Source organism: Pundamilia nyererei, unplaced genomic scaffold (assembly GCF_000239375.1).
Source record: "Pundamilia nyererei isolate P.nyererei 1_Seehausen unplaced genomic scaffold, PunNye1.0 scaffold00022, whole genome shotgun sequence".
In the NCBI taxonomy this organism is placed as follows: Eukaryota; Metazoa; Chordata; class Actinopteri; order Cichliformes; family Cichlidae; genus Pundamilia; species Pundamilia nyererei.
Window position 1 is genome coordinate 2545841 of NW_005187423.1, and position 24802 is coordinate 2570642.

General features: G+C 39.7%; 1 protein-coding gene across 3 annotated transcripts in view; it reads right to left on the reverse strand.

Moving 5' to 3' along the window:
- inpp4b (inositol polyphosphate-4-phosphatase type II B) overlaps nucleotides 1-24802 on the reverse strand; it is a 184356-nt gene that overhangs the window by 5174 nt on the left and 154380 nt on the right. For 2 of the 3 annotated variants that reach the window (XM_005726924.2, XM_005726926.1), the window contains 10 exons: nucleotides 18619-18945; nucleotides 17703-17841; nucleotides 12709-12881; nucleotides 11971-12094; nucleotides 11433-11559; nucleotides 8412-8552; nucleotides 6576-6673; nucleotides 6215-6327; nucleotides 4825-4979; nucleotides 2490-2690 (listed from right to left, as the gene is read on the reverse strand). In XM_005726924.2, the coding sequence (XP_005726981.1) occupies nucleotides 2516-2690; nucleotides 4825-4979; nucleotides 6215-6327; nucleotides 6576-6673; nucleotides 8412-8552; nucleotides 11433-11559; nucleotides 11971-12094; nucleotides 12709-12881; nucleotides 17703-17841; nucleotides 18619-18945 (1572 nt within the window). In that variant the 3' untranslated portion in view covers nucleotides 2490-2515. Of the gene's footprint in view, nucleotides 1-2489; nucleotides 2691-4824; nucleotides 4980-6214; nucleotides 6328-6575; nucleotides 6674-8411; nucleotides 8553-11432; nucleotides 11560-11970; nucleotides 12095-12708; nucleotides 12882-17702; nucleotides 17842-18618; nucleotides 18946-24802 lie in introns of those variants that run through there. The other variant, XM_005726925.2, reaches the window with a different exon arrangement.

A 24802-nucleotide genomic window follows, 5' to 3' on the forward strand; every position in this document is an offset into this window, starting at 1 on the left:
TCTTGTTTGATGGCAGATACTCCCTTCACCCTGGCCAAAAAGGCTAAAATGACCAAAGAAAAAGTGGAAAACAGCTGAACATGAGAGGTTTAGGACAAAGTTTGTGTTTTTTCGATTGATTAAGCACTGCTTCCAGCCAAGAGTGATGCCATAAATCCCCTAAATCTGCAGAAAAGGCTAACATTGTTATCTTTTTATAAAAAAAACAGCTGAACATGAGAGGTTTTTTGGACCACTTTTGTGTTCTCCATTCTTTAAGCACCTGTTCAAGCACCGTTTAAAAAGTACCGGTTTGGTACTGGTATTGGATAAAACCTAAACGATACCCATCCCTAGTTATGTCATCACACACAAGAATAACATAAGTTTCTATGGTGCCGTGTGTGTGTGTGTGTCAATTTCTGTTCTCCTTCACATTTTCCAAAGCTGTCCATTGGAGTCTGGCCTCCAGGCCTTGTGTTTGACATCCCTGCTTTAGTTCATATAGTAACGTATAGCTTCTAAAAGCTACAAACACTGTTTATAGTAATATTGGTGGTCTTTGTAAAATGTGAAGAAAAATCTGAAATCAGCCTAATGCCCTCGCTGTCTAGCCCCAGATGTTTTTTCCTTAGCCTCAGATCTCCAGAATAAAAATAAGTCAAATGTTTATTAAAGGAAAGGTGTCTGTTTGTCAGCAGCTGTAAACCACTGAATGAGCTCCATTCAGTTCAGATGAACAAATTGGTGGCTGCTAACCTGCTAAGCGCTTCAACAATGGGTGTAAGAAGCTTTCTAAAAAAGTTAATTCTACCTTGTGACAGGAATGTTGTTTGTGCATCAAAATGACTTCACATGCAGATATATTTGAGATATGTTTCACAGATCACAGGCCAACAAGTCATTTACAACAGTACGTAAATACGGGCCACACAACACCGGCTTCAGATGTAAACTCAGGTTGGTGAGTCAGTAAGTGCTTCTAAAATATTTATTGTCTCAAGTTAGGGCTGCTGTCAATCTCTGACACACTGAGCCAGAGATTCAAACACACCTCTCACGCTCTGTCACGCTTTTTATTATTATTATTTTCAAAGAAGTAACCCTGCTGTTATTTTTCCGAGAGATGACGCATTATTATTATTTTCAAAGAAGTAACCCTGCTGTTATTTTTCCGAGAGATGACGCATTTAGCTGCGTCATGTAGGCCGAATCAAAAAACAAATTCATTACTCATGACGAAGCTATACAGATGATCAGGACAAAAGCGAGAAATATCCAAAAATCTATCACGTTGATTTGTAAAAGCAGCACAGCCTCTCTCTCTTTCTTCTCTCAGACCATGCACACAAGGGACGCTTTGTATGTCTAACTCTGAAACTGTTACGAGTCCCAGGAGAAGACCAGGGCCATACAAAACCAACCTCAATGCTGAAACCTTGTGAATATATACTATATGTGTATATAGACAATGACTCAACAAAACAAATGCGTCGAGACATTGTCACTGATGATATTTTAGTTAGAGTCAAAAAGGCAAGGAAAAAAAGATTAGTCTGTGTATTCAAAATCTGCTGTGTATGAAATAAATCAAATGGAAAGTTATTATTAAAACACTCAAAAAAGACGGAAAACATAAATTAACAAAAGAAGAAGTAATGTACCGGTGAAGACGCGCATCATTAGGTGGGCCCAGGACAGACTCCAATAGAAATAAGCAGAACACAAACAGATGTACATCTGTGGCTGTATTAAATATTATAGCTGGCATTCAGTAGTTACTTTGATGGCTGTTTAGCTTTTATAGCATGAAATGCTTGGATCTGATAAATAATATCGTGTTTTAGTAAATATATAAGTTGAGCCACTGTGGCAAACAGCTGATACAGAAAACATATAAAATGTAAATTGTAAAAAAACAAAAACAACAAAAAATAATGTGCCGATACAAAGTTTGACATCAGCAGTATGTTTCAGTAACATGTTGCTAAAAAGATTTGCTTTTCCTAAAATAAATGATTTGGCATTTCAATAAGTTATCTAGCTTTCGAGATTTGCTCAATCTGCCCTCACCCCCACAGCGTTTCAAATGAAAAGACGAGATTGGGAAAGAAGGGAGTGTGCACAAATGTGTGCTTACGCCACATTTGTGCCATACGTGTAAAAAAAAATATAGTCAAAAACACATTACTGAAAGTAACATGTCCTTTCATGACCATGAGTAGTCAGAGAGTACACTGACGGATGGACTTGTGCATTCTTGCTGTTGATTTAAAAAAAAAAAAAACAAGGAGTCTGGTTTGAGCCATGGGAAACAGTCTCATAATCATACTTTTGGCAGTTAGTGTGATCTTAATGTAACTCTCAGGAAGGCATTTTCTTGTCAGATAAAAACATCTGACGTTAATGCCCTACAGCCTCAGTTTGACATTGAATTATTTGCTTATTACCCGTTAATCCGCAGTAACCCTACTGAAAAGAAGAACTAGTGAACACAGGACGAAAAGCAGTGAGTAGAGATGTCATTGTCAGCAGTTTATTGATATTTTGCAAGCAGAAAAACAAGACTTAAAATGAGCCACACAACCAGTAAGTGGGAGCTAACGAGCAGCAGGGCAATGGGATAAAAGTGTCGTGATGCTGGTTTGTTCTCTGTCATGGCGCCAGCCTCAGGGTCCTCCCACTGCCCAATGTCTCCCTGGGTCAGTCGACTGCAGGAGTGCCCATCAGAATGAAAACAGAACGAACAGAGACAGAGTGTGAAAACACTAGTGTTAGTCCAGTATAGATGCTGTCTAAGTAGGCTTTCTAGGAAAGGTCAGTTGATAAAGAGACCTGACAGGGCTAGTAGCACAAGGCCCACTTAGACCCAGAGGTATTAGTACAGCCTGAATGCAGAATAGCAGCCACAGACAAGTAGACAGTGACAGGTGGAGTAAAAGTGTGAGAACCATGCCATGAAAAACACTGCAGTGTAAGCCATGAAGAAATGGCCTGAGTGAAGTATGAACACGGTCCTAAGTAAACAATCTTTTTTATAGCAGCAGTTTGAAACATGAGACTTGTTTTTTCACATAGCTGATTTCCTTTCTGTGAAATCATTCACATCAGGCTTAGGACAGATTAGCATCACTGTCAGCAGCATTTAAAATATGTTTAGCAAATAGTGGAACTACTTAGACGAGCGAGGACCTTTGTTTTCATTTTTCTCCTTTCTGCCCCACCTCATATCTTTTCACTTGTGCCAGATATTCCAGTCGGTCAGATCATCCTGTTGTCCTTCTGTGTCTTTGAACTTTTGTCTCCAGTACCTCCCATCTCCTTTTCCCTTCTTTGAAAGATTTATTGTACCCTTGTGAACTCTGGCGAGTATATTCTGCAACCTATCTGCAACACTTTTTGCTTTTTTCCATAAATTCATTAAAATGTCCTTTGTTTACTGAATTCTTTTGCTTTTGGCGTCTGATTGCAAATAATTTTGGAACCACTTTCAGTTAAAAAAACAATTGCACAGATGGGGAGAGGGACAGGAAACATGTCGTGAACCAGTCGCAATCTCACTCGGACTGACTGCACTTGTAAACAGATTTCTGAAGATTTGCAAATATTTGCTGTCTAATTCATACATGCAGACAGATTGCGAACAAGCTGCAATCAATTGAAGTCAGTCTGCACTTATATCTGCAACATGTCAATGCATTTAGTTGCATTACGGGCTTGACTGACGATTTATCATTTTAGATATCCATCATGGTCCTTTCACTGTAAAATTCACTATACTGACTATTCCTTTTCTTCCTACAGTAAAGCAGCCGTATGGCATGTGTGCAAATCTTTCAAATATCACAAGAATAGCCCTGGCCTACCCAAGACAGAAACTTTATCTTTAAAATGTTCCTCTCACAGTTTATACATCTCTGCAGTCACAAGCTTACTGTAATTAACTGGGGTTCTCACTGAATATAATTTGGTACTGTTTTGGTTCACGGCTTTACATTGTTTCTGTTCATTTGCAGTTTTAGGAAGAACCTTTTTGTCCTGATTGCACACTGTAAACCATCCCATCAGTTAAAATGTTACTTATTACTAAAGGTTCTTGTATAATTGTATAATTGTATTAAAGCTGTGTTTGTGTCGTTAAGAGTTTCTGTCTTGATTCCATCACCTGCCATCAGCTGTCCCATACAGGTCAGTCCCACGGACATTTCAGATGTGCATTTCACCAGTGCCCTTGCCAAAGTTATGCAGTTAAACCTCATGAGATTTAGTCAGATGTGAATGTTTCCCTGCTGGCAAACACACAAACACTAAACTACAGGACTAACAGGAACATGCATTGCTGCCTCTGAATGTGTGAAGAATGGTGATGATGGTGGAGGGAAGGGAATGTTGATCATGTAATGGTGATGGGCTGGGAGGAAAAGTTGCAGATAAAATGCCTTTGATGTGTGTGATGGGTGGTGTGGATGCAGGTTATTACTTGTAATACATGCTTGTAATGACAAGCCTACTTCAGGCTTATTCCATTCTACTGCTAAATGTAGCAAGATTAAGAGTGTGGTAACCAAAACATTGGAAAATTGATATTTTTCTTACTTGCCTGTAATAGTATCTAGTAAGATTTTTACAATTTGAGTTTCAGTAAAAACAGCCTCGCATGTATACTCTGAATACATAAACCAACAAGATCCTGAAAGTAACTTCACTTGAAGAGAGGAGACGACGGCAGAAATCTCTGATCACCAAGATATTTTTCGTTGAACAAAAAATCCGCATTTATGACTAACTTTTTAAGTGCAGTCTGTTTAGGACTGGCTTCTGATGCCTCCTTTAATACTGTCTTACCTGCGCATGCAGTCCAGAGCGCGCACGAAGAAGTCCTTGCTGAGCTGGTGTTCATCACGTAAGAGAGCGCACTGCTCTAGAGTGACAGACATGGATGTTCGGTCTTTGGCACTTTTACAGCTGGTAAACCTGATGCCATTTAATCTTCGGCAGATCTGGTGGAAAGTGGATGAGGGAAAAAAAAAACCAACATCACCATCGGTTTGGCATACATCATGAAGGCAAAATGTTGTGAAGTGACTCATCTCGTTTTACATATCCTGATGTAGACACGTGCACACATCTGCCACGTGATTAGTGTTTTCATTTTTATGTCATCCTTGCTTCACTCTGATGCATCCCTAGTATTGATTACCTGCAGAAGGCTCACTTGCACGCATAAAAGCTCGAGAAGGAGCTTTCGCTCATTTCCATCTGCCCTGGCATTACTCCTCATTTGCCTTTGTAGTTTCAAGTTACTCATTATTAGTTGAGGTGTGTTTTACTTTTACCTCTGCCAAGGATGATTCAGGTAATGTTCACGTGTGTGTGTGTTATCATTCTTTCAAAAGTTTTGAATGAATTTTGATAAAACGTTGTAGGGATGTAGACTGAGTTTCTGTTAACAGTCCATTAAAATTTAGTTTTCATCCATGAGGTCTTCAAATTCAACTTCATCTTTTAAAAACCAAAATGGACCAAAAGTCTTATAACTTCATTAAATACGATTCTTACAAGTGTAGTGTGTACTGCCAACAAATCGAATACATACAGTGGTCCCTCGCTAGAACGTGGTTCACCTTTCGCGGTCTCGCTGTTTCGCGGATTTATTTTTGTGCAATTTTTCCGTGTTTCTTTTCTTTTTTTTCTATAAGAGCGAATTGTGTTCTACGTCCTGATTGGCTGTAGACCATTGTCAATCACTCTCGCGCCATGTCTCCTGCACAGTACACAATGCGTTCAGCTTGTCAAATTTACATAAATCTGATCGCTTAGCAGTGTGACTGTACTGTATGTTTGTAAGTTTTCTCCCCAACAAACAACAATGTTGACGAAATGTTTTGCACCATCTATGGCACCTGTGGGCGCCTTTGGTTTTATTCTATAATACTGGACTTATTTTTCTATGAAGGTTTGAACTTTGAGAGTGTTTAAACAGATTTAAAGTATCATGTCACATTTGACCTCTGACCTCTCCCTCAAGGTCAATAGATTTATCTGAAGAATCTGATCTGAAGTGATAATAATGCCATATTGAGCTGTTTAAAACTATGTTTCTCTATAAAAGCCTGCTACAAACTTAAAGTATGCTTAAAAAGAACAAAGAAAACAACATGAATATATAAAAAATACAATATCGTTCCCTTCAAAGTAATTACCATCCAGACAGTAAAAACAGTAGAAGCCTCACCGTTCCAGCAGTCCACAGTATCTCCACATTCTTTTTCTTCTTCGCGACTACATTCTGGCCCAAAGTTTCAAGTAATTCCTTTATGTCGGTCTGTGTCTGAAAACACGGTAGACCTGTTTGCACAAAACAAAAACAGAGGTTAATGAGGACAAGCTTCAGGCTGTAGATCAGGTGTGGATATTTCTTTCACAGAAATGTTCTACATGTTAAAATTCACAGTTGAATCATTCTAATGGGATTATAGTACACATTATTCACCCACACAAAAAAATATGTTAATACTGTTTTCTGCACATAAACACATGAGACCAAAGATGAAGATGTTTCTTTAGTAAAAATGATTTTAAAGTTGTGCACTTACATTCTAGTGGCACCTTTTCACTTAATGATTTGTAATAGGCTTCTAATGTCTCAAAGTTCTTCTGGTTTATTCTTTCTTGTAGAGAGATATCTCCAAACCTGAGAGCAGAACAGAGTGCAAGATCAGTTAGGGAAAAAATATTTATCCTGATGGGCAGTTTGTGTGAATCCTGGCCAACCCTGCCCCAAACATGGTTCAGTGGGGTGGTCTCTGGATATGGTGTTTGTTACTGGTGTATTTTTTTTGTCATAGCCCGTTGTACGCCAGTGGTGCGAGTATCAGTTATTATGCAAATGTACTGTTTATAAGGTTGGGGAAATCTGCAGTCAGATGAAAACAAAGAAGTCACTTGTATGAGTGAAAACTCTACATCCAGATGAACAGAGTTGCTTCTTCTGTAGTGTTTCGGGCCTGTTGGTGTTGTTGAGCTGGTGCGTCCTGGATGAATGTTGGTTTTGAACATTCCTAGAGTTTTTTGGTATTTCTCTGATAAGTTTATATTTGGTTTTCAGCCTCCCACACTTGCACTAAAATTGAACTTCATATGGAGGTTAGGTTCAACTTCAGAAGTCTTGCCTGTTTAATTTCGAATGAAATAACAAGAAAGCAGCCCTCATATGGCCACAGAACTGCTAGTCAGCCAGCTGCTCATATGCTTTCAATCTCTGAAAGTATGTTGGGTTGTTTTTTTTTTTGTAAAACCCATTAAATCACAGCTGAAAGTCTGCACTTCAACCACACGTTAATTGCTTGATTTGTGGTGGTGGTGTACAAAGGCAAAATGATCAAAGTTTCCCCCAAAAAAGCATATGCACCTAACTGTATATATGCAGATGTAATGTCCAAAGACCCACTGGATTAGCAGCAAGAGAAAACAAACTTAAAAACTACCTATAATTTATGCCTAAATTGATTCAGCAAATACACTATCAAACAGACAAATAATTCCTATTTTAAGGTCAATGCGTACAATAAGTCAAAGTTTACGTAGGAACCAGAAAGAAGAAACTTCAGAAGATTATGAAAAGGTCCATCAGAGGTTTTATAGACCGGACACAAAATTTGCTTCCATTTCCTTCAAAACTGTCACGTTTCCATGAGAGACCCATAAACCTTACAAAACTTTCCAAAAATCACAAATCCTTTAGTGCCTCTTGCAAACATGAAGAGCTGACTCGAAGCCAATCAAAACCTACAATGAATCATTTCTACCAAAATAAATTATGTTTTTGATAGAAACTCTCAGCACTCCACGCAGGGGAGCTTCCAGCTACCGGATGGAAAGGCGTCTCTGGCTAGACAATGGAATTCAAAGAGCCAAGATGAATGAAGATGTACCATTACATTTTAGTCACGTTAAAAAAAAGCAAACTATAAAGCACAACTTGGAGATACTGTAAGCAGTTGGAACTTGGTTGGATCACTGGGTGAAAGGTCATTCAAGGTAAGGGAGGTGAAAGCATTGAGAAGGCCCGTGGTAAAGGTTCAAAAAGCTCAAGGGTCAGGGAAGAGTACAGCAGGCAGGTTTCTACGCCAAAAATAATGTTGTTATTGTTTATGTAACAGCAGCTATATGTGCTTTTTCTTTAAAGCCATAATCACTATTTATCACGTAGCAGAACTAAAAACAATAAAGGCACTTAGTAAAAAAATGTGAATATGCTATTAGTGGTTTGGATGGCTCCAGCTATAACTAAACAACAATAATCTTTTAGTTATAGCTATAGATTTAAAGCATTTCCTTTAGAAATGACAATAGGATCTGTGTTTAGATCAGCACATACACAGTGCTCGTCTTCATGTGCACTGGAGTGGAGCAAAGAATATCCAGGTTACCTTTCTGCTATTGTTTGTTGTTCATTAATCCCCACGTTAAAGAGCACCGGGAATACTCGGAGAAGCTTCCCCTCCTTGATTTCCTCTGGCAAGGTATGGAAAACCAGTTTAGGTAATGGCACTTCTACAGTGAAGTGGTCTCTAAATGCAAAGAGAAAGTGAGAGAGAGAGAGAAAATAAGGATTAAGACGGTGAAACATCCATCAAAAAAGTAATTTGATACATTTTACCGCATGATAGATGTGATATGTTTGGGAAGTTCTATAACGTGATACCTAAGACAGGCCTGAGCAAGATGTAAAGAGAGAAACTGATGGTGTGTATACAAACCAGAGAGCCAGTGTGCGCGTTTTAGAATTCCTCAAAGAGTGGCACGGAAGTGGGAGGTGCCACAGGAGTGTAATATCACACCAGACACAATGCTCAAGGTAAGCAATAAGAAAAAACAGCTTGACCTGTCAACAGCTGTCCAACACGTGAGCAAAGGTTCTCTTCAAAGATGGGAAAGGACATTCGTAATCAGCTGATTTAAACTTTTAAACCAATGTACAAAACTGCTGTGGACTGAAGCCAGAGAATATCTGTGTCAACAGCTCATCTGTATATGGAGTAAAGTTCACCTGGTTACCAGTTGTATTGTGAAGCTATGCTACCTGCAATACTATTAAATAATTCTTTTCCCCTATGGGAGGTATCTTCGATTAGGCTAAATTTTTCTTTCAAACGTTTCTCGACTGAACTGCACTAAATAAATGCTAAAGTGGTTTTTAACTTTTTGTCTTACAAGACTGTGTGAAATCATAATCACGTATAACAATTGTTAAAATATGGACTTTCTCATACTCAGTAGTCACTCTCCTTTCCGCCACTTGCACAGTGTGGTGGCAGATTTATTTTCTCATGTATTAATCACATATTTAATCATATCACATTACTTATAGTAATATCACTTTCTCACTTTACTATAGTAAGAGCACTCCTGTCACTAGTTTACATGCATGTGGAATGTTAACACAGTGAGGCCATTGTAATGGGAGACGTTAAACAGATAGTGGGACTCCTTCTGCTTATCAGGGATGTAAATCCTTCGGTGACGGCCAAGCAGAAAACAAGGTCATAATTCTCTCTGTGAGGGAGAAGGTATAGCCCACCGGTGAGAGGGGCCAACATGTAAGAGTTTGTGGAATGTTCTTTGTCTGTGTCTCTGTATATGAGATGTAAGGGCGGTGGCCACAATTCAGAGATGGTCCTGGTGTTCCACTGGGATGCTCTCTCCACATTGCAATGTGTTTATTAAACCCACTTCAAATCAAGGTCACTGGGTGTGTTGCAGGTCATTGTTAAATTTTCCCTGACAACAGTTAACTACTACTTGACACAGTTCCACACTTATTTTGTCTTCTAATACAAGGATAATAAAAATAATACACACATGCATGTGAATTTTTTTTAAACATCAAATAATAATTCAAATAATAATTACATTATATCTCAGTGACTCTGCATTTATTGAATGCTAGCTACTTTTGACAACATCAAAGTCCAGATATGAAGAGGAAAGTTTCCACCTGCATTCCTGAATGAGCCACAGTGAACGGATACTTGTCTAAGAGAAAACGTGTGGAATTCAGCCCACTCGTAATTATCCTGTGTCATCCTAAGACTTTTTAAAGTAATCAATTTTATCTGCTTTTGGTGCTGAAATTAACAACATGTGCACTAGAGAGGAAATGATGGTTTTACAAGTGGAGGCCGTTGACATTTTTCTTCCCTCCTAGTTTTCCTGACTGTTTTTCACTACTAGATACACAATTACATTAGGAGAGGTGTGCAGGGGGGAACAGGATTTGAAGCCTACAAATGACGTCCAGTAGGCCACTGGTGTGAATGTCTGACAAAAACATCAGAGACAGACTTCATGAGGTTGGCCTGAGGGACCAGCATCTTTAGTGGATCGCGTGCTCTGTGCCCGGCACCGTGGAGCATGATTGGCATTTGCCATAGAGTAGAATACCAGAGTTGGCAGGTCCACCACTGGACCTGTCTGTGTCCTGTGCTTTTCAAAAATGAGAGCAGGTTCCCCCTGAGCACATGTCGGTAGAAGCCGTGGAGAACGTTATTCTCCCTGTAACATCATTCAGCATCACCGGTTTGATGGTGGGTCAGTGAGGCATATCCATGGAGGGATGCAGAGACCTCTAATAAGGCTAGGCAATGGCACCCTGACTGCTATTAGGTATCGCGATGAACCCGCTGGTGCAGTGGGTCCTGGGTTCCTCTTGGTACACAGCAATAACCTTGAATATGTACCCAAGAGTATGCAGGCGATTCCTGGGGCTGAGATCCTGAGCCAACCAGACATAATGGTGATTGAGAAGAAGCAGAGGACCACAGTTACGATACAGTGACAGTCCCAGTAGACAGCAACATCAGGAACAAGGTAAACAAGAAAATCAAGCTTAAGTTTTTCTTTTTTCACAATATGAAACACAAAGGAAAGCACATGTGATGACCTACACTAAAGTGATACAAACAAGAAAAAAACCTGCTCCGATATTTTTTATGCTGCAGATCCATGTCGGAGCTGGTGTGAGAGGGGTCCTGGATGTTTTGCATAAGTGCGCCAATTGTATCCTTAGTGAAACACAATGCAAGAGAAAACAACACTGTTTTGTAATGGCTGGCTTCCATTATAACAAAGTTCCTGTGTTCAGTTTTCATTGAACACAGAGTATGAATCCCCCTACTTTTGAAATATACGGACATTTCCCTTCTTTAAACTTAGATTTCCTCTATAAACAAAGAAACTCTCTCAAGCCAAAAACATTACTTTCTATGTTTGCATATCTCAATAAAACGAGTATAGCTTGATTTGATGCTGATTTTCTGATCTCAGAGGTATATTAGAAACCATTAGAGGTGACCACATGTGCCGCAAATAAGTGTTTGGCCCGATTTCCTTCCTATAATTGGACTTGAGCAAGAAAACAAACAAACAAACAAAAAAAAACAAGGTCTCACCGTCGGCCACAAACTAAAGGCTGAAGGTCACTGAGGTCATCGGACTTGGCCTCTGTAATCTTGAACATGACTCTCTGCAGGTCTGAGATCCCCACTTCCATGTCTTCCAGCATCCCGAACTCTTCACCTATAGCGGCCACAGAAAACAAGCTCGACAGTGATGTCAGTCGTTCTCGTTGCATGCATACACACAACAGGGCATGTTTAGCTCAGATAACAAAGAACATAACTGAGAAACCTCCCTCCCTTGTATTTATTCAACTCTTACTGTTACTTACTGTTCTCTTTATTTCTATGACAAACATTAACAGGAGATATTCCCTTTTCCAGGTCACAATTAAAGGATGAAGAAATATGGGTGTCGGTAATGAAGGCATTTAGCCAAAAACAACACTGCAGTGACTCACCTTGCCTCACCTTGCTATGTACTACAGCTTACTAGTCTGACTTGCTTAAACGTGCTGGGATTTACTTAACAGCAAACACAAACAGTAAAATTCAATGTAGGTCGTGAGGTCACCGGCGTGATTTCACTCACTGTAGGTGCTGAGCAGGCTCTCAAACTGAGCAACCAGGCCAACGAGGTGAAGCTGCCTCAGGAAGCCTTTGTCCTGCATTCCCGCGTACAACCGCATGACGAAACCACAGGCCAAGGCTGCCAGCTGTTTAACACACAAACACACAAATACTAAGACATTTTCAAACAAGCAACTATGCAGCAAACACTAAACGGTGAACCAAGAATACACTGGGTCCAAAATACTGCGATTCAGCTCAATTATAAAGGATCAGAACCTGCAGCCACTTTCACACCACAACAAATGTGTTACTTGAATCCATGTTACTCCTTTTATTTACTTGCTCATGCTCATTTAATGTTGATGTATACAGCAGAGACATGCGAATGAGTCCTACTGGAGTAAACCCTTTAAATATAAAACATAGTTCAGAGCCTAACAAATACATGACTCCACACCCTGAGTTCTACAGTATGCAAACATGAAGCAATATACAACCAACATATTATATTGTTTGCACTGATTATGCTGTACTTTGGACCACGAGGGGAAAAAATTAGATGACAAAATCCTTTACAGCTCAAGCTGCTATTGCATAAAGCAGTGAATGGGCAGCAGATTTATGATTCATTCATGAGAAGAGAAAGTATCGACAAAAGAAAAAGCAAAAATCTTTCAGATTTAATTCAGATGAAAAGAAGCTCCATGCTCTGGAGGACTCCTAAAGAGTTGTTTATTATGCCAGTGCAGCCACCTACTGCCTGACTGAAGACTATGTCTCGCCTCTGCTGGAGCAGGAAGCCCTGTGGAATGCTGCAGGCTGCCTCCTGCAGGAGCACAAAGGTCATGGCTCTCTTCGCCTTCTCCACCACCTCCATCACGCAGTCCTTTAACCGGGTCACCAGAGGACACAACTGCTCCCTCCAGTCACCTGTGAAAAAGAGATGCAATGGGGAACATCTCAATCACAGCAAGCGATTTCTCTGCGAGGTCAAGCACTGTATGCTGCAGTGTGAGGTGGAAGGCCCCACACAAAAATGCAACTTGGTTTGAAACACTGAAAAGGCGGCAGCAAAGCACAAAATTAATGAACCCCTCGGAGTACGCCAGCTTGCACATCTCAAATTCTAGACCGCATGTGTGTCCTGCTGCCTTTAGGCAGATGCAGAAATTTAATAGGGGAATTTTTCATGCAGACTAAAAATTTTTAGACAGCAGATACTGTAAGAATCATCCATTCATTTAAAAATCAGTGAAAGGCTTTGAGAAAGTCCCACATTTTGAATTGAAGAAAAAAAAAAGTGTAGGTTTATCTTATATGCATTGATCAGTTTTACTGTGGTCTGTTTACTTTAAATCCAATTATTCTTCCTAAACTGGCAACTTGGTGATTTTTCTTACTATTTCCATCTGTTTCTGGCTGATTTGAACATAAAAACATCTCAGCGAACAATAAAATTATTATTATCTCTGTTTTTTAAAAGGCACATATGAAAATTAGGGTAGAAAATTGGTAAATTAAAAAAGAAATCCTCACGCTAAACTGTTTCGTGTTGAAGGCCTCATTCACAAACAGTGCGCCTAGAAGATTTAGCTTGTTGTTTGTATGCTACGATCTAATGATGAAGAACAACCTCATTCTTACAAAACATTTTACACTTTTCCAAAACACCATGAGCCAAAGTTTCTGAGAATTAGGATTAAAGGCCTATAATAAATAAATAAATAACATAATTCATTAAATATGACCTACTGGCTGTCAACCCCTCACAGTCTTAATCCTTAGCATCATCCCATCGATGCTGGAGAACCTGGATGTTTTTTTAATAACTGCCCTGCGTTACTCATCCTGGGCTGACAGATCAGGTGTTACTGCACCACCTGCTTGTAAACCATGAACTGAAATCGTGCGTCTTTCCTGATTTCCTCCTTGGACACTATTGTTTCAGTTTCTACAGTTGAACTTTCTCTTCTCTCATTTAAGTCATCACCTCACCCTCCGCCTGTAATTCTCTGTGGGGGTTTCAGAGTTGCAGTTAATATTCATATAAAATATTTACAGTCATGGCACAAAGATAATTCGTACTCTTTCAAATATGAGGTTATACTCGTACATAATAAAAATAAGACTTTTAGACTTTACCAGGTTTTCAGATTTGGTAAATCGCAACTGAGACGAACAGAAAAACTAAGTCTAAACCAGAATCAGTGTGTGAAAAGTACAACTCATTATTCAGGTTGTAGATCCACATTTAGTAGCAAAATTTGGAAGGAATCTTTTGATGAATGATTTTATTGGTCAGAACTTTGAAACACTTTTCTGTGCAACATTGCAAAATTCATCTACAGCTCTCTGGTGGTCCTACCACAGCATCGCAGGCTGAGGTCTGGAATTTGACTGGACCACTGTAACATGCGACATGTAACAACGAGATGTAGCTCGTGGGTTTCTCTGAGCACTGCTTGGTGTGGCAACGGTCTCGCATGTTTCCCACTTGTGAATATTCTTTGTCACTGTCGTTGTCAGGCTTTATAACCCTTCCCAGCCTTATGAGAAGTAACAAATTGCTTCTGTAAGATCATTTTAAGGGTTGTGTTGCCACACCTGAATGCTCCAGACCACGTGCTGCTATCACAGCACATGTCCGATTCAGCTCAATTTTAAAGGCTCGACCCGATATAAAAAATTTTTTTTTATCATGTCCTGTTACAAAAAAAACTTAGAATTTAAAGAGGGTGTATTTTCTTTTAACCATTACTGTAAATGTGAAGTATTGTGAGATATCGCCACAATTTTCCTGTCTACACCACACTTGTTGACCTTTGATAACAACATTGTGCAATAAGTGTTTTTATACACTTCTTCTTTTATTACTTAAGTTAAATAAATTATCCCGTGCAGTACACATCAGACTGGAGGCCATATAAAAACATATTGTTGTGTTTGAAAATCAAATCACAACTAGGAGGGTACAACTACTTCTGGTCATGAATCATTGGTATAGACTATATAATTTCTGTCACACTGTTATAATATTTAAGCTCTCATTGTACCGTATTACTATCAGCAAACATCAAATAAATTATGTAATCCTTGTGACCTCTTGTGGTTGTTTATTTTGGACATGCAGCAAACTCAAAATGTGTGCAGGAAACTTGCATTGCAGCTGCGATGATGCTTTCTCTGCATCCTTCACTGGTTTCTGATAAAGTCGAGCCTCTGAGTGGCCACCAGAGGGCAGTGTTGGTTAAGCAGTGCTCAAGATGAGTTTTCCAACCATACCATATATTCTTTCTGAGCTTCAACATATTGAAAAGTTCTCAGGAGGGAAGAGTGAATCATTGCGGACAAACAGACATGCACACAGTTTGATATGTACAGCATATCAAGCTTGCCCTTGCCCTGTCATAGAAATCACGTCTTATCTCATTCTGCAAATACTGCCTCTGCACAGAGCAGGAAACAGAACTCCAGCTGTCATCTCTTCACTGGCCCACCTGTCCAAACATGCAAACCCCTGCAGTGCCATCAAAAGCCCAGGATTCACAAAAGAGATAAAGCTTCTCTCATTATTCCTTCCATGTTTGTATTTTGACAAGCAGATGACCACTTTCTCTGAGCCTGTCTTAATAAAGGTGCTCTGAGGATTGAGCTTATCTTTCAGAATGAACACAGGGGCTGATGGCCTTGTTTTCACCTGATGGCTCACAAAGACACAATGACACAAAATGATACAAATGCACCAATGCCTCCACAGCATGTGTGTGTGACTGACACACACACACACACACACACACACACACACACACACACACACACACACACACACACACACACACACACACAGCCTCTCCTTGTCGCCTGGTCAGTCTAATGCCACTGCTCTGTGGCTCTGTGTGCCAATTGGCAGCTGCAGCAGTCTGGGCGCTTGTCTGAACACAAGCTTGAGGCAGGATTTCATTGGACGTAAGGGAAGACTGGGCAGCTTGTGGTCAACAGTGAATGGCTCTGCATACAAAATGTAGCTTTCATCCACTTCTCTGGCAACAATATGAGTTTCTCATTTGCCAGTGCTTGAACAACAGGGAGTCTGCAACGCTGGAACTCTTTTCGATTCCAGCTTAAGATACTCTGAAAAATATGATGAACTACTCAATGTTATTTCTTCCCCACAGTAAAAATCTATGTACGAACGCTTAAAAATGTTTTTTTGGGCTCAGGAGCACTTCTTAGTATTAAAAGGACTGCTGTTTAGTGACGGGAGCATAAATGGAAGGCACATTACAATACAGTGGTATCACCACATGTTGCCTGTGACAGTGATGGATCGGTTAATGCATATTCTGCATTATAATTTGCATGAGGAAATTCACCGATGAGGCATTGGATTACCTGTTTAACTGAAGAGAAAAACAAAAATGTACAGACTGAAAAAAATGGGATGTTTCTGCTAAAGAAAACTTATGAACAAAATAATAACAAAAGAAAGCTAAATTAGCTGAAGTGTTAAGGTAGAAATGTCACCTTTAAACATTCACATGGCATATAGCAGGAACTCCATGTATGCAGGAATGTAGATGATCAAGATGACCTGCTGAAGCTCAAACTGAGCATCAGAATGAGGAGGAAAGGTGATTTAAGTGAAAGCGGCATGGTTCTGGTGCCTATTGGGCTCGTATGAATTTTCCAGAAACTACTGGCGTTTTCCCACACAGCCATCTCTAGGGTATGTACACAATTGTTCAAAAGAGAAAATATCTGGGTGAAAATGCCCTCATTGATCTCAGAGTTCAGAGGAGAGTGGACAGACTGCTTCAGGCTGATGGGAAGGCAACGGTACCTCAAATAAGCATTCATAACAACCACTGTGTGTAGGTATGCATTTCAGAAGGCACAAAACTCTGAACCAGGGTATACAGCTGCAGAAGACCACACTGTGTGCCACTACTGTCAGCTACGCAGGCCGAGGCTACTACTCAGACTGGCTCACCAAAACTGGAAAACAGAAGACTGGAAACACGTTGCCTGGTCTGACGAATCTCAAGCATTGATCTATCTTGCCCTGTATCAATGGTTTCAAGCTTGTGGTGGTGTAATAGTGTGAGGGACGTTTACTTTGTACACTTTGGGCCCCTTAGGGCCAAGTGAGCATCATTTGAGCACCATAGCATACCTGAATATACATCCATCCCACAGTGTACCCATCTTCTGATGGATGCTTCCAGCACAATAATGTCACAAAGCTCAAATCACGTCAAACCGGTTTGCTGAATATGACAGTGAGGTCACTGTACTCAGATGACCTCCACAGTCACGAGATCTCAATCCAACAGAGCACATCTGGGATGTGGTGGAACTGGAGATGTGCATCATGTCGTGCAGCATCTGTCAGTATGGACCTAAATCTCTGAGGAATGTTTCCAGCACCTTGTTGACTCTATTTTACAAAGATTTAAGGAAGCTGCTACTGCAAGCTGTACCTAATGAAATAGACAGTGACGGTACATCCACATATATATACGCACAGACAAACAGAGGTGGTAACCTACAACATAGATGAAGGAACTGTGATCAAACTGTAGTGTAGTATTGCTGGTTTGTAATAACGACCGCGGCCAGATCTGAATCCTAACGAGCAAAACATCACTGTATCATCAGCCAAATAAAGTCTTACTTTTGACTGACACAGCAATTATTTGGCCTGTCTAAGACTGTAAACGATGGGCTAAACAAACTGAAAATGTAATTTACCAGGATTGTGGGAGGTGATGACATCAGCTAGCTGATGTTCTGGGACTGGATCCTGCTTGGTGTTGTCTTCTTCCTGGAGTTTATCCACCATGGCGATTACACAGTTGAGACACTTGGCCACATTTGCCCACAGCCTGTCCTGAAAGAGCCAAATGCACAATCAGCAGTCAGATCAGTTGCGCTGATTACATCTGTGTCTTACTCACACTGTCTACCTTTGAGACTGTGAGGCAGTTATTTTTTTTGCACAGTCCAAACTCCGAAAAGCCAAAAGGTCAAAAGGAAATGTCTGAAAGGATATTCTGAGATTACTTTTAAAGCGTTTCCATCATTTCAAGCTTTCTCTTTCTTCTCCTGAGCTCCTGCAGGTAACTGATGTATTGAGACTTTTTCTCTGTGGATGTGTGTGCTGAAGGGGGGTGGGGGAATACATATTTTGGATATTTTCTTCTTAAAAATATGGGTTGAACACGTTATAATGGCGGGAGATAATTAGGCATTGGTGTGGAGAAATCACGATGAACTCCTGCTGTCAGTGTGGCAGATGCTGTCCTCACACACAAAGAATACTAACAGCCATAGACACGTCCATAAAAAGAAGCGAGATGGCTTAAATTCACTGACAAGGATACCGCGTAATTATCTTCCGCAGTCAGTTTGTCATGATGAAATATTTAAACCCCCTTTGAGAAAAGAATCCACTTAAAAGACTAATGTTTGGTATGCAATCTAATTTTGTGAGTAATTATTTGCCATAGCAGATCTCTAATACAGTAATAGTTTTCGGCTTCCCCCTGTGTGCGCTCTACTGTAAGAAGCACCAGGGAAAACATCAGTTTGTCAAAAAATGAAATGATAACTCAATCACAATTTTTAAATGTTTCTAAATGACTTAGAAAAGCAGAAAAGGGCGTACCCATTCCTCCTCATCGTACTCTTTATGGTGGGGTATGGTGTCTTGGTGCTTCAGTGACAAAGGCTCTCCTCCAGCAGTTGTTTGGGTTCCTTCCACATTATTACACACCACTGTGGTCTCAGTGACCGACGTCGGTGGACTGTGGCCTGGAAGTCCCTGAATCGGGTTCTGATTCTGGTCATTGGTCTGGTTTGTGTGGCCTTGGTGTTGGCTCTGCGCCCGAGTCGACTTCTGGTTCTTGGAAACGTAGCCTGGCTGCGCTGCATGCAGCGCTAGGAGTGCACTCTTGACCAATTCATCCTTAAGAGTGTGAACAAATTGTTCTGTCTGCAGGAAAGAAAAGAGAGACAGATAGGAGGGAAAAAAAGATAGACACTGAAAGTTACTGTTGGATAGGACAACAAATACAAATTTAAGTGCTGAAAAAGCAAAAGTGACAGAGTAAGTGAGCGGGATATAGAGAGACTGTCACGCTGCCGAGGGAGAACGGGTCGAAGAAAACACTGGTGGAGGCAAACTTGGAAGCAAGTAACTATTTTACAGAGGAAGTGAAAAGAAATAAGCAAAATGAACCCTCTCCTTCACCATAAAGGAGGTGCTCTCCATTACTGCAGCGCAGTCAGTAAGCCAAAAGAAAAGAAAAAAAGAAAAGAAACAAAGAACAAACAATTCAATTACTCCTCCTCCAGCCTGCTGCTCCGTGGAGCACACCTCCTTTGATCTTAAATTCACCAGCTACTGTAAGTTGATGATGATCCCGGTACCAAGGAGTCTTACGCCCGCCGCCGCCGCTGCGTAAAAAATGATAAGGGCTCTCGAGAGTAATTGAGTTACCACTGCAATAAGCAATTCTATTACCACAGGAAATGCAGTCGAACAAAACACATAAGCCAAGCCCTCCATGAAAAGAAACCTGCGAGGTCATTACATACATATATTTTCCACACAAACAGCCCTTTCCTGCTCCTATACCTCTCTTCCGTTGACTGAATAGTGAGATTATTGAAAGTGACAGGAATTATGGAGACTGCTTCGTCAGCAAGAAGGTAGGTAACTATTTAAAAACGTCCTGTCCCAGAAACAGAACTGACAAAAGCTGCGTGTGGATGAAGTGTTTCTGAACTTTCCTCAGCTCGTGCCCCATTTAAAATACGGTAGTGCCAGCTTGTTGATTTGTTAAGGCGAACATCTATTATTCATTGCAGATAACATCAACGTGATCAATATGGGGACACACTGGCCATAATCAGATCACAACAGCCAAAATTTAGGGCCTTCTGATGGATATCCGGGGCCAAGACTTCCTGTTCTGTGCGGCGGTCATTAATCGTGAATGCAGACAGATTCTAAAAAGTGAATTAAAAACCTAAATGGTTGTCGGATGATAGCTGGTGCTTCCAAGATTGCACTTTGGCAAATGTGTTCTCTCCTTTGCTCTTTAATAGATACTGTCTACCTGCAAGTAAAGCCTCTTTAAATGTGATCAAACCTGGATGACAATGCAACACCACAAAGGTCATTTGCAGTGCCAACAATCTTTATTCCTTGGCAACAGATTCTTCATAATAATATACATTTATAAAGATAATATAATGCAAGCAAAAGGCATTCTCATTTTAAGCTACTTTTTTTGTCACTTATATTTTACCATGCAATCAAACCCCCGTGAGTTTAAAGTCATCACACTTCACCAGTTATCTTTCTCCTTGTCCTTCTTAAGCCAATCAGTAACAACATCATGTACAGGGACCAAGGCCAAAATGATTCTGTTTTTTGGGAGTCAACTAACATGTTAATAGCCACTAATTAGTTAATTCACATTCTCTCAAACTTTTTGAGTCACTCTTCTAATGATCTTTGCTATAATAAAGTATACATAAATAATAATCATTAATAATACAGTTGTTGCTTCTGTTGATTTTTAAATACTCATCAATATGAATGAGCAGAAAAAAGAAGAAGAAAAAAAACATCCATCTTAACTTGTATCAGAGGTTTCGGTCACAGGGGACAGCAACACTACTCACAGAAGAGTCTGTAATGATTATGACGATGAGATTCATTTTTTTTAAACTGGTTTGACATTGAGCATCTCTACCAATCACCCAATTATAGTAGAGTACAACCTGTTAGTTTAACTCTACTACCATCACAGGGGGAGCTTATGATCTATCTCCTATCCCTATTTATCATTGGGTTTGACCATCAAAGTATGCTGTTGGATATTGGATCCATGTGGACACATTCCCAGGAATTTGTGTCTCTTCCTTGAAACAGGGATCTTTCACACACTACTCAAATGTGTTAACTATACTATGTAGCCACTATTGTGTGCAACTGTTCTTCTTCTTTTGGCTGCTCCCTTTAGGTATCGCCAAAGCAGATCATATGCCTTGGTGTCACCCTATCCGTAACACCCTCCTCTATCACACCAACCCTCTACATGTCCTCCTTCACTACATCCACAAATCCTGTCTGTGGCAGTTCCACCTTCAACATTTGTCCAATGTGTCCACATTCCTTTGCCGCTCCAATATATTCAATTCTAATCCTGTCCCTGATAATCAAGGAACCCAACGAAAGTCTTGAAATCTTCAACTCTGCCGCCTCCAGGTCACCATTTGGTGAACGTTTAGGGCAGAGAAGCCAAACAACAGCTAGACACAAAACACCACTGTATTTAATTCAAACTCGTAGGGTGGCAGTAGTTCAGGAGGTAGAGCCGGTCATCTACAACTTGGAAGATTAGTGGTTCGATCCCTGTCTGCCAAAGTATCCTGGGGCAAGAGACTAAACCCCAAGTTGCTCTATGATGTGTTCATTGAAGCATGAATGTTAGGTGTAGAAGAAATTGCTTGTATGAATGGGTGAGTGAGGGATGCTGTACAAAGTGTTTTGAGTAGGAAAGTGCTATAAAAGAACATTTATATATATATATTCATTTCCCAATTCAAATGCCTTGTATGAATCCAAATGACTTATGAATATACTATACATGAGTCCGTTTGGACATTTATGATTTTTTTTCTCAGACTAACAAGAATCATTTTTTATTAAATTTAAAAAAAAAAATATATATATATATATTCATCCATAGGTTGGGACATAAGCATATGAAGTCTTATAAGATATTTTCAAAAAACTCTTCTATATGAGAAGAAAAAAAGAGCCACATTTGACTAAGTATTGGAAACAATAAGGAGTAACTGGGCAATCAAAATGTAAATTTATATTCAAACTAAACTCTGCTTATCTGACCTCTGTGTTAATTCACAATCTATGCCACCCCATATTATTCATTTCTTGAGATTACAGAGGAAAGCCGCGTACTGTAAAACAATCTAGGTCATATTTGCACTTCATAACCATGAGGTCAGAGAACTCATTTTTTATTCGACTGTGCCAGTGCTCAAACAGTAACTCCCTCTGATGGTGAAATGATATTCTTATAAATCCGATGCATTTTTTTCAGGATGAATGTGAAGGGATTAGATTAAAAGGAAGCATATCAATCAACCGGGTAATCACTGAATTGTGTTAAAATTAAACTCAGCTTGTACCCACTAAGATTAGGATCTTCAGTGAAGTGCAGTCCAAATGTTAATGATGCACTCTACTGTAAGATCCATATAGATATGTTTTCAAAGTAAAATATCACCAACAGATCCCTACTGGGCAAAGGAGGAATGCACTGCAGCTTTAACCAAAGCAACTTTGCTCCCCCACATTCAAAACCTATTCCTTAGTGTAACTCTTCAACACCTACCCATTTTAAAGGATCTGAAATGCTCGAAATCCCTCAGGGAGACATTCTGTTTTCTTCAAAATATCTGCTGATGTGATCTTCACTGAGCAGGAGTGCAAGTCTGAAAATGTTTCTGTGCACTCCGGCAAAAAAATATAAGTTAGGTTTGATCTAAAGAAGAAGAACTGTGGGAATCTGTTCACCCCGAATGGTTTCAAATGGTTTCACCCTGAAGGATGAGCACAGTTTGGTTGTGATAAAAATAGAAATGTTTCAGTTTATGCAACTTCACTTTAAATGTGGAAAGAGGCTGAATGAATAGAGCTGGTCAGATTCCAGCAACACTGGGCTGTGAGGACATTTACCCCTGCATTCATGACCTCCACACACAGCATCATCTGACATAATCATGCATAGATGAGCAAACCTGCCGGTCTTTCCAGGTAACCGTTACAGTGCGGACATATAACTTGCCCAAGGACACAGCTGGAGGAAGGGGGGACGTGTTGCAATTGCCTTTTCACTATAATTATCATCAGAGTGAAATTATTATTGTCACCATCATCAACAGAATCATTACCACGTATAGAAAAGCAACAGCACATTGGCCATGTTCAAAACTAATCAGAAAGTGTGTGGCAAAAAGCACTGGAGTAAAATGTTGCACTGGGCCTGGACACAGGTGGTTAGAACTATGAAGGAAAAGTCATAGGCAGTGCTTCGGTGTAAAACCTTTTCTATGGCAGTGTCATTTTTCCCACATTCCTTTAAAGTGCAACATATGCTCTGTATTCAAGAAACTTTATACTCACAGGAGAAATAGTATATTTTGTCTAATGGACAGAAAATACATTTAATTTTCTTGAAAACAAGAGGATGTTGCCTGTAACAGGGCTGCAAGTAATGATTAGTTTTTATTGTCAAATGATTATGCCAATTATTTTGTTGCAAGCTTTGCAGTATTGTTATGAGCGTGATAGTTGAACATGTTGCAATTTAAAAATGAGGCTACTGCTGCTGACGAACCAGGGTAAACAAAACAACGCTATACTGACAAAAGTAGTGGACCACAACTCTAAATCTCTGAATTTAGGTGTTTGCCACAGGTGTATAAAACCAAGCAACCAACCATATAGTCTGCCTTTACAAACACTTGTGAAACAATGGGTCATTCTAAAGATCTCACAAAATTTGAGTGAGGTAATGTAGAAGGATGCCAACATTGCAAGAAGTCAGCTTGTGAAATTTCTTCACTCCTAGATATTCTACAGTCGATTGTAAATGGTTTTACTGCAAAGTGGAAGGGTTTAGGAAGCACAGCAACTAACCCACAAAGTGGCAGACGACCAAAGTTACAGATCACCGAGCGTTGAAACTCGGAGTGGGTAAAAGTCACCAACGCTCTGCTGACTCAGTAACTGCAGAGGTCCACATTTTCTCTGCCATTAACTCAGCACAAACTATGTGCTGGGTGCTTCATTGCTGTCCACGGCTGAAGAGTTTGCTTTTACATTTTTTTATTTTATTGGATTTTCTTTTCTTTTTTTTAAGCTTTTAAGCCTTTATTGATATGGGACAGTAGAGAGAAGACAGGGAAGCTAGAATAGAAACCAGCGTGAAACACATGATAAATAGTCTTGGAGAGGGTTCAAACCTGCAACAGCTGTATGGGTTGTCTACTCAACGAGGTGAGCTATACCAGCACCCTTCAGGCAACTTTTTAACCACAACAAACATTTATTTCATAGGGCTGTGATTATATAAAACTTTCAGGTCTAAATAATTTCATAAAAATATTATTACAATCTCTACTTTTAAACTGTAACACACCATATTTTTCTTTAGCATCTAAGACAATCCCACAGTGCTAATCCATGCAAAGTGTCTATTTTATCCATAATCTTATCCAGTGTGATTTTGCATTGGTAGCACTTTGTGGTACTAGCTAGCTAGCTGTGACTTCTTCTAAATGTCACATTTATCATCAATACTGTGAACCCTCTTTACTTCATAAGAGATAAAGGAAAATTTTTAGTACTGCTTTAACTGTAGTCAAACAGCAGATAGAAAGCTACCTCATAAAATCAGGCTAATTTTCTTCCTCATCTCCAGTCTATACGCTAATCTAATCTAAGCTAATCTAAGATAAGCTAAGTCAAGCTAAGTAAAGAATATGTAGTTTCATACATTATATATGGACATGACAGATGTATTCATCATCTCATGTGGTCAAAAAAGATTATAAACCTTTTCCCAGTAATGTCAAACCATTCCTTTGAGACTTTTGAAAAAAATAAACAAATAAACAAAACAAAATGAGTCGACTTGCTTGTGCAGGTGTCAGCGTGTGAAATACTCATATATTGCGTTATCTTCATGATTAAAATGCTTGGGATTTTAAGAGAGTCATGCCACATCAGCTTTTAAACACGGAGGCAC